The 15,413-nt window shown below is 39.4% G+C and overlaps 1 protein-coding gene across 5 annotated transcripts in view; it reads left to right on the forward strand.

The window, feature by feature from the left end:
- The window catches only part of MTA3 (metastasis associated 1 family member 3), a 188,817-nt gene that overhangs the window by 77,858 nt on the left and 95,546 nt on the right, over nt 1–15,413 (forward strand). For all 5 annotated transcript variants that reach the window (XM_025354259.1, XM_025354257.1, XM_025354258.1 and 2 more), the window contains exons 7-8: nt 9,751–9,853; nt 13,287–13,386. In XM_025354259.1, the coding sequence (XP_025210044.1) occupies nt 9,751–9,853; nt 13,287–13,386 (203 nt within the window). The remainder of the gene's footprint in view (nt 1–9,750; nt 9,854–13,286; nt 13,387–15,413) is intronic.

Below are 15,413 nucleotides of genomic sequence, written 5' to 3' on the forward strand. Positions count from 1 at the left end.
TTCTGGAAAGTATTCTCCATTCTAGATGCCAGTAACAATTGTAATTGATAGGAGGAGGTCAAAATATAAACATTAATAGGAGTTTAGAAGAAGTTGATTCCAACAGTCGTGGATAACTTTGAAGGGTTTACGACTTCAGTGGCAGAAGTAACTGCAAATATGGTGGATACAATATGCAAGAAAACTACAATGAGAGTGGGCCCTGAAGATATGACTGACTGAATTGCTGCAATCTCATGGTAAAACTTGGATGGGTAAGTAGTTGATTCTTATGGATGAGCAAAGAAAGTGGATTCTTGAGATGGAATCTACTCCGGGTGAAGATGCTGTGAACACTGTTGAGATGGCAATGAAGGATTTGGAATATGATATAAACTTAGTTGGCAAAGCAGTGGCAGGGTTTGAGAGGGTTGTCCCTGTTTTTGAAAGAAGTCTACTGGCCGGTGCAGTGGCTCACGCCTGTAATCCCAGCACTTTGGGAGGCGGAGGTGGGCGAATCATGAGGTCAGGAGATCGAGACCATCCTGGCTAACATGGTGAAACCCTGTCTCTACTAAAAATACAAAAAGTTAGCTGGGCGTGGTGGCGGCGCTTGTAGTCCCAGCTACTCGGGAGGCTGAGGCAGGAGAATGGCGTGGAACTCGGGAGGCAGAGGTTGCAGTGAGCCAGATCACGCCACTGCACTCCAGCCTGGGCGACAGAGCGAGACTCAAAAGAAGGAAGTCTACTGTAGGTAAAATCCTATCGAGCATCACATGCTACAGAGAAAAACCTTTTTTGAGACAGAGTCTCACTCTGTCGCCCAGGCTGAAGTACAGTGGCACAATCTTGGCTCACTGCAGCTTCTGCCTCCTGGGTTCAAACGATTCTTGTGCCTCAACCTCTCGAGTAACTGGGATTACAGGCATGTGCCACCACGCCCGGCTTTTTTTGTATTTTTAGTAGAGATGGGGTTTTGCCATGTTGGCCAGGCTGGTCTTGAACTCCTGACTTCAAACCATCTGTCCACCTTGGCCACCCAAAGTGCTAGGATTACAGGTGTGAGCCATCCCCCCACCCCACCTGCCTCTCACCCAGCCCCCCACTGCTAGCAATCTTGGAATGTTTTAACCAGAAACAAGGAATGCCTTTCCCTTTCTTCAAGGCTACTTCTGGGTATTTATTTTTACATTTTATAACTTGGTAGTTTTCTTTGTTAAGTATTCATCTCTAACAAAAACAACAGATTTATAGATTTTATTGAAAAATACCATATTTTTCACCATAAATGTAGAAGCCATTTTGGACTCTTATTTCAGCCTGAAGCTTTAAAGCATATCCAGAATGTTTCTTTTCACTTGTAATCAGGCAACTGAGTAGATGCAAGGTTTAAAGAACCCTTCTTTTTTTTTTGGAAATGGAGTTTCCCTCTTGTTGCCCAGTCTGGAGTGCAGTGGCGTGATCTTGGCTCACTGCAACCTCCGCCTCTCAGGTTCAAGCGATTCTCCTGCGTCAGCCTCCTGAGTAGCTGGGATTACCTGTGCCTGCCACCACACACCCAGCTAATTTTTGTATTTTTAGCAGAGACAGGGTTTCGTCATGTTGGCCAGGCTGGTCTCGAACTCCTGACCTCAGGTGATCCACCAGCCTCAGCCTCCCAAGGTGCTGGGATTACAGGCATGAGCCTCTGTGCCTGGCCACCCTTCTTTTTTCTAATGACTGTATTTTTGGGGGAGAAGGAGTGGGGATACCAATAAGTATACCAGTAATTAACCACACTTGAAATGGTCATTGCCATCACAGAAACTTCCATCTGTAGCTAGTACCTGATTGCAGGGAAGTTAAATAGTAGGACATATCATATTCAAGAACAGATGTTTAGGGTTTGCTGGAATCCATTCTTCCTAACCCTTTTAGTACTCCTGAGTGGGTACATTTCCACCAGTGGCCAGATTCTAATTTGCATTGGCATGGAATGTAGAACTGGAATTAATATCTTGGGTAGGTGGCAGCAGCAGCACTCTGCCAGGATATGTTACAGGCTTGCTTTCTTTGTGAACATGTCTTGATGGATACTAAGAGATTGTTGTGGCATTTGCCTTGCTAGGGAATAAATCTTTTTGTGGCTTTTCGATTTTTAAATTCATTTATGGCTACCCATCACCTAACAAACTCCAGAGATCTGAAAAGAAGAGTATGAAGTTTACAAATGAAAGTAAAGGCGTCTTTTAGCTTTTACGTCTTTCACTGAGTTTGAATAAATCACCTAGAAAATTTTCCATAAAAGAGATAAGTTTTGAGTCATTATTTAAATGTATTATAACATTGGAGTTTTAAGAAAAAATTTGTTTTACATATTAAATTTAAATTTCAACTGTTAAAGTATGTTATAACAACATTAAATTATTAAACGAAAATGACTCTAGGTTCACAAGTTTGGGTAAATCCTGACTATACTGTGTTTTAATTGAGTAACCTTGGGGAAATGATTAACCCCTCCAAGTTCCCGTTTCTCTTTAAACAGGGAACGATAGCGTAGGTAGTACATTCTATCATTGTGATGAGCAAATGAGGTAATTCTTGTCATGCAGTTAGCACATGCCCAGCTGTTACAGTCCTCTCCCCTGGCCTCTAGTAATACTCATTTAATAGCTGTTAACTGCTGGGTGCGGTGCCTCACGTCTGTAATCCCAGCACTTTGGGAGGCTGAGGCGGGCAGATCATTTGAGGTTAGGAGTTTGAGACCAGCTTGACCCACCTTGGTGAAACCCCATCTCTACTAAAAAATACAAAATTTAGCCGAGTGTGGTGGCGGGTGCCTGTAATCTCAGCTACTTGGTAGGCTGAGGCAGGAGAATTGCTTGAACCCAGGAGGCGGAGGTTGCAGTGAGCTGATATCGCGCCACTGCACTCCAGCATGGGTGACAGAGACAGACTCCCTCTCCAAAAAAAAAAAAAAAAAAAAAAAAAAGGCTGTTACACAAGTCATACTCCAGTGTGTTAAAGAATTAAATTAGTGTATCTTTTGTTACATTGTATGCACTTAAAACTTGTATTAACTCATATTCTGTTGGCAAATAGGAAAATGTTAGTATAAAAATGTGTCAGTTCATATGTGACTTTCCCCAGCAATAAGGGAAACAAGTGTTCTCACAGATAAGGAGAGTTTAAGAAAGAGCAAGTGGAAATTTTTACAAAAGTGCCTTCCTTTGATTTAAGCAGTGGCTGATTTTTGTGGCCTGAAAATCTGAGGCACTTTCCACTATGTTAAAACTATATGGGGAAGCTTTGAGTTACAGATAAAGAGACTCTGAAGATATTTCCTCCAGTGTTTGGGGGAAAAATTGCATTCTAGATTCGATTTTTAATTTATTTGAAGCTATAAAAAGGGACCTACAGCTCAGTGGAAGAAGCATGAATCCAGGGTTTAAGGAGATAAAAGATCAAGTGGACCTTTATGCTTGGTGCAAATGGCAATAGAGATTTAATTGTTTTATTATGATTGTTAGTTTTTTTGAAATGCTCTGGTCACTAACTTTCTTAGGTTTTGAGAGTTTTATCCTATTTTTTCATAAACGCTATTACCTTCAATTGGTAGTTTTGCAGAATATGAACGTCTTAACAACGTAGTGGATAGTTGTCAACTTAGAAATACTGACCTGTAAGAATTGTTTAAGCAGGTATTGATTGCCGTCATATAAAACAGCCATTTTCAGCCATAGGGCAATTTTGTCCTCAGGAGAATTAAACAATACGTAGACATTTTAGTTGTCACGTCTGGTAGGGGGGGTGGAGGTAGGAAGGGGCACCTAGTGGGGAGAGGCCAGGTATGAAAAATTTATAGGGATATAGTAACCATTCAATAAATGTTAGTTAATATTTACATAATTATAATACTACGTAAATTTTCAAATATAAATGACTATGTGGTCTGGTCTATTTCTGTACGTTTGATTGTGTTTGTTTTTATGGTAGTACGTACAGTATTATTTTGATTACTGTTGCCATGTATTATAATCTTATCCAGATGAGTTAATCCTTTCCCTTATTTTAGAACTATTTCATTTGTGGATATTCAAAACATTTTATATCTACTTCCAAAACTAAATTCTTTTATGGCCATGCATCACCTAATGACAGCAATACATTCTGATAAATGTGTCATTAGGCAATTTCATTGCTGTGCCAACATCATAGAGCGCACTTCCACAAACCTAGATTGGTACAGCTTACTAAACACCCAGGCTATATGGTATAGCCTATTGCTCCCAGGCTGCAAATCTGTACAGCATGTTACTATACTGAATACTGTAGGGAATTATTACACAATAGTAAGTATTATGTGTCTAAATATAGCTAAGTATAGAAGAGGCATTGTAAAAATACAGTAAAAAGATAATAAGTGGTGCACCCACTGTGTAGGGTACTTCCCGTGAATGGAGCTTGCAGCACTGGAAGTTGCTTTGGGTGAGTCAGTGAGTGAGTGGTATGTGGATGTGAAGGACTAGGACATTACTGTAGACTTTATAAACAATGTACACTTAGGCTATACTAATTTTATTTAAAAATTACCTTCAGTAATAAATTAGCTTACTGAAACTTTATTTTTTTTTTTAACTTTTTGACTCTTCTATCATAAAACTTAAATATAAACACTATGAGACTCAAAGAAGAGCCAGATGACGTAAGTTTTTAATACCGCCATCCTGAGGTTACCAAAAGAATAGGGAATTGGTTTTGGGCATGGTGGCTCATGCTTGTAATCCCAGCACTTTGGAATTGGAAGGCTGAGCTGGCAGGTCACTTGAGGTCAGGAATTCGAGACTAGCCTGACCAACATGGTGAAACCCTGTCTCTACTAAAAGTACAAAAAATTAGCTGGGCGTGGTGGTGCACGCCTGTAGCCCCAGCTACTTCAGAAGGCTGAGGCTGGAGAATCGCATAAGCCCAGGTGGTGGAGGCTGCAGTGAGCTGTGGTTGTGTGCCACTGTACTACAGCCTGGGTGACAGAGCGAGACCTTGTCTCAAAAAAAAAAAAAAAAAAAAAAGAGGCCGGGGCGCAGTGGCTCACTCCTGTAATCCCAGCACTTTGGGAAGCCGAGGCAGGTGGATCACCCGAGGTCAGGAGTTCAAGACCAGCCTGGCCAACATGGTGAAACCCCGTCTCAACTGAAAATACAAAAAATTTAGCTGGTCGTGGTAGTGGGCACCTGTAATGCCAGGTACTTCGGGAGACTGAGGCAGGAGAGTGGCTTGAACCCGGGAGGTGGAGGTTGCAGTGAGCCGAGATCGCAGCATTGCACTCCAGTGTGGGCAACAAGAAAAAAAAAAAAAAAAAGAATAGAGTGAGGGGAGGTAGTGACATAGGTTACGGGAGAGCAGGGCTAGCAAAGGCTGCATGGCTGCCTTGTTATGTGGATGAACCTCCGAGGTAATCTCCAAGCTGCTCTCAGAAAGGTGTAGCTTGGGGTGAAGTGTCTATGTCAGACCTTTGGTCTCTTTTTCCTGTAAGTTAGTCTGTCTTAGATTCATTTAAAGGGGCCTCAGAGAAATCCTGTTTGCATTTGCGGTTTACTTCACTAATGTAGATTTCCTCTACGTATGCAGATCTCCCCCCATAAAAGGCAGCCTTTCAGGGCTGGCTACTCTTGTTGTGTTTATTGATCTCAGAATAGCCATCTAGAAATATGCCGAAGAAGTATATTTTGAGGTGAAATATTCTGGTTTCACCTCACTTCTTGATTTTTATTTTAGAAGTAGAAACTGGGACTCCCTATATTGACCAGTGTGCTCTTAAACTCCTGGCCTCAAATGATCCTCCTACCTTGGCCTCCCAAAGTGCTGGGATTACAGATGTGAGCCACTGCATTCTGGCCTTGCTTTTTTATTTACTCAATCATCTCATCTTCTTTTGAAAATTTTGAAATTTCTTTAGATAAAATCTCCAATTTTATTTCCCAGTGTTTTATATTTTTATTGTCAAAATGAATGTTTTGACAATATAATTTATTGTCAATATAATTTTTAAAAGTTATACTTTTTAAAAGTTATAGTAACTTATTATCCTTTTGATTCATAACTTAATATGTTGCCCAGAACTTTCAGAACAAGATTGAGCAAAAATGGTGATAAAAGACATCCTTGAGTGTTTCTGAATTACATATAAAAAGCATAGTACTCTGATGGCTGGTGCAAAGAAAACGCATTGTATTTGGAACAAAGAATGTTTCAAATTGCCTAGGAAAGGACCTTTCGAAATCCTTAGTTCTTCAGAGTATTTGAACAACACTCTGTGCTCAAAATTCTTTTTTTTTTTTTTTGAGATGGAGTCTCACTCTGTCGCACAGGCTGGAGTACCGTGGCGTGATCTCGGCTCATGGCAAGCTCTGCTTCCTGGGTTCATGCCATTCTTCTGCCTCAGCCTCCGGAGTAGCTGGGATTACAGGCGCCTGCCACCACGCCCGGCTAATTTTTTGTATATTTAGTAGAGACGGGGTTTCACCGTGCTAGCCAGGATGGTCTCGATTTCCTGACTTCGTGATCTGCCCATATCGGCCTCCCAAAGTGCTGGGATTACAGGCGTGAGCCACCGCGCCCGGCCTCAAAATTCTTAAGAAGTACTTTGTCAGTATTTTCTAGAGATTTAAAAATATAACTGGAAGGTTAGGGCTAACATTTAAAATAGTTGCTGGGTCTACATTTCTTCAAAATTAAATGAAGCAAAAATAGGAAGCTGTATACAATCACACATTTAGTTGGGAAATACAGTTGTAGGAATTTAGAGGTTTGGGGAGATCGTCATGGTCTGTGTTTTTTGATGATATGACACGTGAGCAGATTGGAATTGCCCAGATTATCATACGTGGAGGAGGAAGGGGAGATTATTATAAAGACTGGAATGAACATTAACATGGAATTAATCTTAGTTCAGTTTTTGGCTCATTCCATTGTAACCAGGGCCATTCCAAAGGCTGCTGCTAGCGTAGCTGAAAAAAATTTAATTATAAAATTCTAAATAAGTTCATTCAAGAGCTTTTAAAAAGTTTTTTCCATGTGAAGAAGTGATCAAACTGATATGAATGTAATTATTTGGTCTATTCAAAATGGGAATCTCCTCTTAGTTTGAAATGATCGTTTGATATAGAGAATTTCTGTATTTGTTTTTTGTTGTTCTTGCTATTTTTCTTCTCAGCCCATGGTTCTATGTTTTTGTTGTTAGTATAAATGCTTTCAAGAGAGTTTTATTGTTTACAGTGAATTTATTTAGAATTCTTCTAAGTCTTACTTTTGCTGTATGCTGCAGACTGTATGGGTGGAATTAAAATTTATCAATTTGACTGACTTGAATTTGAAAAATAAACATCAATTTTAGTCTTACGTTAGGGAGTATACAACAGAAGGGACTTAAAACTGAATAGCAACATCATTTCTTGTGTGTTATTTAAGATGTAGATTTCAAATGTTTTACCACTACTATCTATCCTTATTTAAATTATTTTTAAAAAGACATGGGCAGGTTAATTGTGTCATTCTCCATTCTCAAGTTTCATGTGGCTTGCAACTTTTTGATTTTTAACTGGTCTTTGAAAATGACCCTAATGTTGAGTGTCTTGTCTTAGCATGCTAAGAATTGTAAACAAAACAAAGAATGAAGTCCTTTCAAACTTTAGATGTTTTTGACCTAGTACTAGCTCTGCTCTGCTCTGTTTATGTCATTTTATATTGGGGTTGGCAGTTGGCTCTCTGGTTACCTGCCTTTTGACCAGAGACAAATGGGCAGGTCTTCAACCTAACAGCAGTGGCCTGACTTAAGAGACTACAGATGGAACGCCTGCTTCTGTCCTGTCCTTTCCGTTGATATCTGCTTGCTCCTATAGTAGGTGGCCCATAGCCTGGGTTTGTCAGTCACTGGGGAATGTTTGGCTTCAGAATATTATGTTAGCCGCTGCAAGGCCTAATGTTATAGATGCAGTGATTAAAAGCAAAACAAAGGCAAAAGCAGTCGCTATCATTAAAGAGCTCTTATTCTAGTAAGAATCCATAGCTATAAATAAAAATTCCATTGGCTCCCAAGTCTACTTTTCATTACAGTCATTTGTCCTAACATTGACTCTTGTTCAATAGTTATCTGTTTGTGAGATATTCTAAAGCAAAGCATTCGGCATTATTGTCAGTCTTCTCTTGGCCCTAACCTCCTGTTTGTGTATCTTTTCTTGTTTTGTTTTGTTTTGTTTTGAGATACCCAGGCTGGAATGCAGTGGTGTGATTATGGCTCACTACAGCTTTGACCTCCTGGGCTGAAGCAGCCTTTCCACCTCAGCTTCCTAAGTAGCTAGGACTATAGGCGTGTGCCACGACACATGGCTAATTTTATTTATTTTTTGTAGAGATGGGGTCTCACTGTGTTGCTAAGGTTGGTCTTGAACTTTTGGGCTCAAGTAATCCTCCCTCCCCAGCTTCCCAAAGTGCTGGGATTATAGGTGTGAGCCACCATGCCCAGCCTCCTTCTTTCTGCTAATGCCAACGCTCTGAGTACAGCTCACAAAACTTGAAATCTACACTCTACATCCAGTCTGCCACTGACATTCCCAAATCTCCTCTCTTTGTGCTCTATTACCAGTCTCATAACCAAAACCCCTCACTACTTGTGGGGAACTGTTAAAGGAGGCTGATATGTCTCTCTGTCTTTATCAGGTATCTCTGAAGAGGAAATTATGCTTTGAAAGTGGAAGTTTGGTTCTGCTCTTGTCACTCCCTTACCAGAAAAATCAAGGGCTTCTAATATAAAATCTCTTCAAAAAACATCTATGTAGGATCTCCAGTAATGTGTTCATAACCCACTTCTCTTAGCTATCTTCTCTCATTCCATAAAGTACTCCAGACATTATGAGCTACTTTTCTGTGACATTTTAATGCCCCATGACTTTGTTCATGTTCTCATTTCTTTTTTAAAAAATCTTCCCCTGCTGGTACATTCATACCCTTTAGTTCTTAGGTGAAATGCCATCTCCTTCATGACATTGTTTCTTACCTAGCTTGAAATGATTTCTCTATTCTTCAGATTCTTATGCTATTAACTATTAATATGTCACTCTTATGCTATTTATTTGGTTTATATCATAGGTATTTATGCATAGTTTAAGCATCTTGTGGAAGTGATGCTTTCTTTCTTTCTTTTTTCCTTTTTTTTCTGAGACAGAGTCTTACTCTGTCGCCCAGGCTGGAGTACAGTGGCGCAATCTCAGCTCACTGCAACCTCTGCCTTCCGGGTTCAAGCGATTCTTGTGCCTCAACCTCCCGAGTAGCTGGGATTACAGGCACCTGCTACCACTCCCAGCTAGTTTTTATATTTTTAGTAGATACAGGATTTCTCCATATTGACCAGGCTTGTTTCAAACTTCTGGCCTCAAGTGATCTGGCCACCTCGGCCTCCCAAAGAGCCGAGATTACAGGTGCAAGCCACCGCACCCAGCCTGTTGCTTTTTCATCTTTATGTCTCTTAGCATGGCGCATACTGCCTCTCGCATACAGGTACTCCAGAAACAGACGTTAAGGACTAAATGAAGATACCATTCGGTTAGTTTGGTGTTATTATCGTCAGTGTTCACTTTAATGAGGTGTTGTACATCTGCGTCTGAAAGAATGTGCCAAAACTATGGGCACTTACCTTACATGTAAACATTTCTAATGCTATGGTGACCGTTGTCATCAGTAGTATGAGACAGTGCGCCTTGTCAGTAACAAGACTCCATTTTATTTATTTTTGGACAGGAGAATCAGATGAGAGGGAACAGTCAAAATTGGAAGTTAAAGTTTGGGATCCAAATAGCCCACTTACGGATCGACAGATTGACCAGTTTTTAGTTGTAGCACGGTGAGTACGAGTATGGCATTATCAAGTCAAGAAATTTCTTTATATAAAAGAATTTATAGGTATATGTATTTTTATTTCTTTGTATTCTGGTTTCCCCCCACTGATTGAATTATTTTTTAGTTATGTAAGAAAGCTTAATTATACTGCTTCCTAAATTTATTAGTTTCTGTTTTAAGTGAAAATAGTTGTATTAATTTTTACTGATTAAGAAAACAGAAAAGTATAAAAAAATTCTTTATACCTGAAGAAAATACCTGAAGTCCCATATCCTTAATGAAAAGAGTCATCCTTTTTACTTGACATGGCTTTACTCTGGACATGGATTATTCAGGTATCAATAAGAATGTGCACCTGGAATTCGCTCACCGCATCCATGTGTGAGTAGGGTCTGTTGCTAAGCATAGCGCTTTCCCTTGAGAGCTTTCAGCCTGGCAGCCTGGCTGGCTTGCTTCCTTCCTTCCTTCTCTTTTCTTAAGAGAATGAATGGGACAGAATTTTGTTTTTATTTTAAAAATGATAACAGTAAAAGTACATTACCAAGCAATTGGTGAATGAACTGAGGTATACTTATATAGTGAAATATTACTTTATGGCAATTGAATGAATTAAAGCTATATGTAGCAAAGCGATAAACATCACAAATAATGATGAGGGTATATACCATGTGATCATTTATGTGCATACAGAGTAGTTATTTATAAAATGTTTGCTGTGTACAAAACAATGCTTTATTAGTGGATTTTAAAATACATTAAATGGGTATATATATATATTATATATTTGATCTAGGAGTATATATAGGGAACTCTAACAAATTTATAATTATTTTTTAAAAGAATGAAGAAATATGGCAAAATATTAATGAGTTAGATCTGGACAGTGGATGCAAGGGTCTTCATTATGTTATTGTCTGATTTTGTGTTGAACTTATTTCACAATACAGAGGGAAAAATAGTCTTGGCTCATCCTTAGACTTCACTGTTCATAGAGCCAGTCACCATGGACGGTCACACTTTTTATTGGTGGCCAGGCATTTGGAGTCCAGAGCCCACCACCTAACTACTAAGCAATTGGATGGAGACACTTGATGTGCATTGCGAAGGGGGCCAATCTTGTGGCCCCTTGTAGAGTACACAATACTGGTCTAGAGTCTCCAGACAGGCTGTCTAGATTGGGGATTGGTTAGGAGACATTGCTGTTTTCAAATTTGATTTGTATTCTGTTTTTTCATTTTTCTGATTGCCAAGGGCCATATGTTTCCCCCCAAAGCCAGCATGAAGGACACTAAGGAGTTGGTTCCTAGTATGTTTTTGTTTTCAATATTTGTTTTAAAAAATAATCTTCTAGGCTGGGAATGGTGGCTCATGCATGTAATCCCAGCACTTCGGGAGGCCAAGGCAAGAGGGTTGTTTGAGTCCAGGAGTTTGAGACCAACCTGGGCAATATAGTAAGACCTCTTCTCTATAAAAAAAAAAAAAAAAAAAAAAAAAAAAAAGGCTGGGCACAGTGGCTCATGCCGCCTGTAATCTCACTACTTTGGGAGGCCAAGTCAGGTGGATCACCTTAGGTCAGAAGTTCAAGACTAGCCTGGCCAACATGGTGAAACCTTGTCTCCACAAAAATAGAAAAAAAATTAGCTGGGCATGATGGTGGGTGCCTGTAATCCCAGCTACTTGGGAGGTGGAGGTGGGAGAATCGCTTGAACCTGCGAGGCGGAGGTTGCAGTGAGCCGAGATAGCACCATTGCACTCCACCCTGGGCAACAAAGCAAGACTTTGTGTCAAAAGAAAAAAAAAAAAAAAGATCTTCTAAATACAAATTAAGACCACAGTCAAGTACCACTGCCAACCCAGAATGGTTCAAATTTTAAAGACTGACAGTGCTAAGCATTGATCAAGATTTAGAACCAATACTCTCGTATCCTGCTGGTGGGGGTGTACATTGGAATATTGTTTGCTGTCATCTAACACACATATCTCTTAAGTTTCACTCCTAAATATCTATGCAGCAGAAATGCATACACCTTTGCACCAAAAGATCACATATACATATGGATTTATGGCGCTATTCATAGTAACCCCAAACTGGAAACAACACAGAATGTCTGTCAGCAGTAGAGTGGAGGTGGGGATGAGACACTGTACAACAGAATGTTGCATAGCAGGGAAAATGAGTGAATACAGCTGTAGCTAGCAACATGGGTGAATCCACAAACATAGTTTTAATCGAAAGAAGCTGGACATAAAGTCCAGCTGTGTGATTCTATTTGAGCAAAACTAATCTGTGGTGCTACAATCCAGGGTGGTGGTTCCCTGTGGAAAGGAGCTTGAGGAGCCTCTGGGTTGTGGTCATGTTCTTTCTTGAACTGTATGTTGGTGGCATGCATGTGTTCACTTTACAGTAACTATCTGTACATTGTGTACTTTTCAACATGAATGTTGTGTTTTAGTTAAAATATTTATAAAATTTCTTCCTTGGGGTCAACCACAATGGCTCGTGCCTGTAATCCCAAAACTTTGGGAGGCCAAGGCAGGAGGATCACTTGAGCCCAGGAGTTTGAGACCAGCCTGGCCAACATAGGGAGGCCATGACTACAAAAATTTTTTTTTAATTAGCCAAAAAAAAAAAAAAAAAAAAAAAGTTGGGCATGGTGGTGCATGCCTGTAGTTCCAGCTACTTGGGAGGCTGAGGTGGGAAGATTGTTTGAGCCCAGGAAGTTGAGGCTACAGTGAGCTATGATCACACTACTGCACTCTAGCCTGGGTGACAGAGTGAGACCCTGTCTCAAAAAATAAAAATAATAAAAATAAAAAGTCTCTTCCATAGCAAACATGTTTAAAACACAGGCAGGAAAAGTAGTGAGTCTTCATTTTATGCTGTATGTCTTAAAGTTAAGGTTTCTTACATATTGGAAGGACTTCTAAATCATTAAAATCAGCATTATGGCAATTTCTTTTTAAATGAGTTATTAGTAGAAATATGTTTCATGTTGAACCCTCACAGGAAAGGGTTGCTACAGTTAATGATATATTAGGGAAAAAAATGTTACTGAGTTTCACAATTTGGGCTAAAAAATGGTCAAAACTTGCTTTGCTGTAATAAACTCTGCAGCTGACTTTTTATTTTTTGAGCCAATTTGAATACCAAATGTTTTACTCCATGACATTTCCTTCCTTCTTTTTCCCCCCCTGCACAGGCTATTTTTTCTTGATTTCATAATGACCTGTTTATAGTAAATTGGCTTGTCAATTATAATATCTTATAGAGTGAAAATTCTTTTTATTTGATGTTTGAATCTCAAACATTCAGAAACTTGTTTTTGCTTTTTCTTTTACGGTTTTTTATTCATGATCCAAATGTGTTTTTTAAAACATTAAAAGAAAAAAAAAACTAGATACTTAATTGTTCCTTATTGTGTTTGTGGTTTATTCAGTGCTGTTGGGACATTCGCTAGAGCCCTGGATTGCAGCAGTTCTGTGAGGCAGCCTAGTTTGCATATGAGTGCTGCTGCAGCTTCCCGAGACATCACCTTGGTAAGACATGGTTTGAAATTTTGTGGGTATTTATCCTTCTGTTACTTGTTTAATTTTAAAGCCATTGTGGCAATCCTGTAGACCGGGAGCTTTTGGGCTCTTAGCCTTCCTGACTGCTAGGTTTATTTGGCTTGGTTACTTGGTTAACTGGGTTCTGATAACACTCGTCTGTGCATTGAGAGTTTTTTTTGTGTCTGTTCATTAGAAAGCGGGGCTGGTTTTTTTTGTTTTCCTTTCTTTCTATATTTGGAGATGGTGTCTTGTTCTTTTGCCAGGCTGGAGTGCAGTGGCACGATCTCAGCTCACTGCAACCTCTGCCTCCTGGGTTCAAGTGATTCTCGTGCCTCAGCCTCCCTAGTAGCTGGGATTACAGGCACGTGCCACCACACCCAGCTAATTTTTGTATTTTTAGTAGAGATGGGGTTTCACCATGTTGGCCAGGCTGGTCTCAAACTTCTGACCTTGTGATCTGCCTGCCTCAGCCTTCCAAAGTGCTGGGATTACAGGCGTGAGCCACCACACCCGGCCAGAGGGGCTATTTTCTTATATAATTTTATAATTTTATTATATTATAGTTGCTATCTTTTAAATCTATTTACTTTTTTCTTTTGGTGATCAAATGAAGCTTCCTATATTCAGTTTAATTTTACCACTAATGGCAGCCATGGCTAGGCATAGGACCTGGCACTTACTGCTTTCTCTGGACTCCAAAAAAGTGGACCTGTGAGTTTTTTGCTGATTGAAGTTACTTACTGTATTTGATTTCCTATTACCCCTTGTGATAGGCTTGGTAGGATGCTCATTTTACAGATGAGAAAACTGAGCTTTGGTGAGGTTATTTGACCAGTATTCATTACATATAACAAAAATTTCAATATTGTTTTCTAATGAAACGGAATACAATTTAGGTTTTTAACTTTCTCATTATAATGCCAATTTGAAATGCTTTTCATAAAATATTTATTTTGGTGATGTAAGAACTCATAGAGGAATGCACATCAGATTTGTTTTTTATGCTTTCTTTTTTAAAAAATTTAATCTATTTTAAAAAAATAAAGACAGGGTCTTACTAGGTTGTTGCCCTGGCTGGTCTTGAACTCCTCCTGGCTTCAAGCAGTCCTCTGCCTTGACGTCCCAAAGTGCTGAGATTACTGGTGTGAGCCACTGCTCCTAGCCTTGCTTCTTACGCATTCTGTGTACTTCTGTACAATTATAGATTGTGACTAAAGCTGTGGAACCCCTTGCCTTTTCCTTTCTCAAAGACTAGAATCGTTTATAGAAGAAAGTTTTGTTTTCTCCATTGGGACATTTATATTTTACCCCAAATTTTAGGATCTCCAAAATGGGTTTGTATTTTAGTTGTTTAGAGCTTTAAGAATATTTTATCAGAGAAGCAAGAGTACAGATATCATGTTTGCAAGAACTTTAAAAATCAGATACTTCAATTTGGAAGGCTGAGGCTGCTGGATTGCTTGAGCTCAGGAGTTTGATACCAGGGTGGGCAACATAGTGAAACCCCCATCTCTACAAAAAAATACAAAAATTAGCTGGGTGTGGTGGCATGCACCTGTCGTCCCAGCTACTTGGGAGGCTGAGTTGGGGAGATTGCTTGAGCCTGGAGGGGAGAGGTTGCAGTGAGCTGAGATCATGTTCATGCCACTTGCCCTCTAGCCTGGGTGACAGAGTGAAACCCTGTCTCCAAAAAGAAAAAAAAACAACTAGATATTTATGTGAACCAGAACTATGTGGAATCTAATCACTACCTGTATATGTTTTTCCTGGTGAAAGTGATTTTTGCTCAATTTCAAAATTAATGTATATCTGTTATGAAAAATTGAAAAATAATACAGCAGCAGCCAAAAAAAGCTTTGTTTTCATTACCCAGAGTAGAATGTTCTTACTGTTTTGTTTTCTTTAAGCCCTTTTTTATGCATTATACATCATAATAGCAAATTATAGAATAGTATAGAGGATAATGTAATAAAATTCCACATAAGGCCACCTAAAGCAAATGTTAATATTTTAGT

The sequence above is a fragment of the Theropithecus gelada genome, chromosome 13 (genome assembly GCF_003255815.1).
Source record: "Theropithecus gelada isolate Dixy chromosome 13, Tgel_1.0, whole genome shotgun sequence".
Classification (NCBI taxonomy): domain Eukaryota; kingdom Metazoa; phylum Chordata; class Mammalia; order Primates; family Cercopithecidae; genus Theropithecus; species Theropithecus gelada.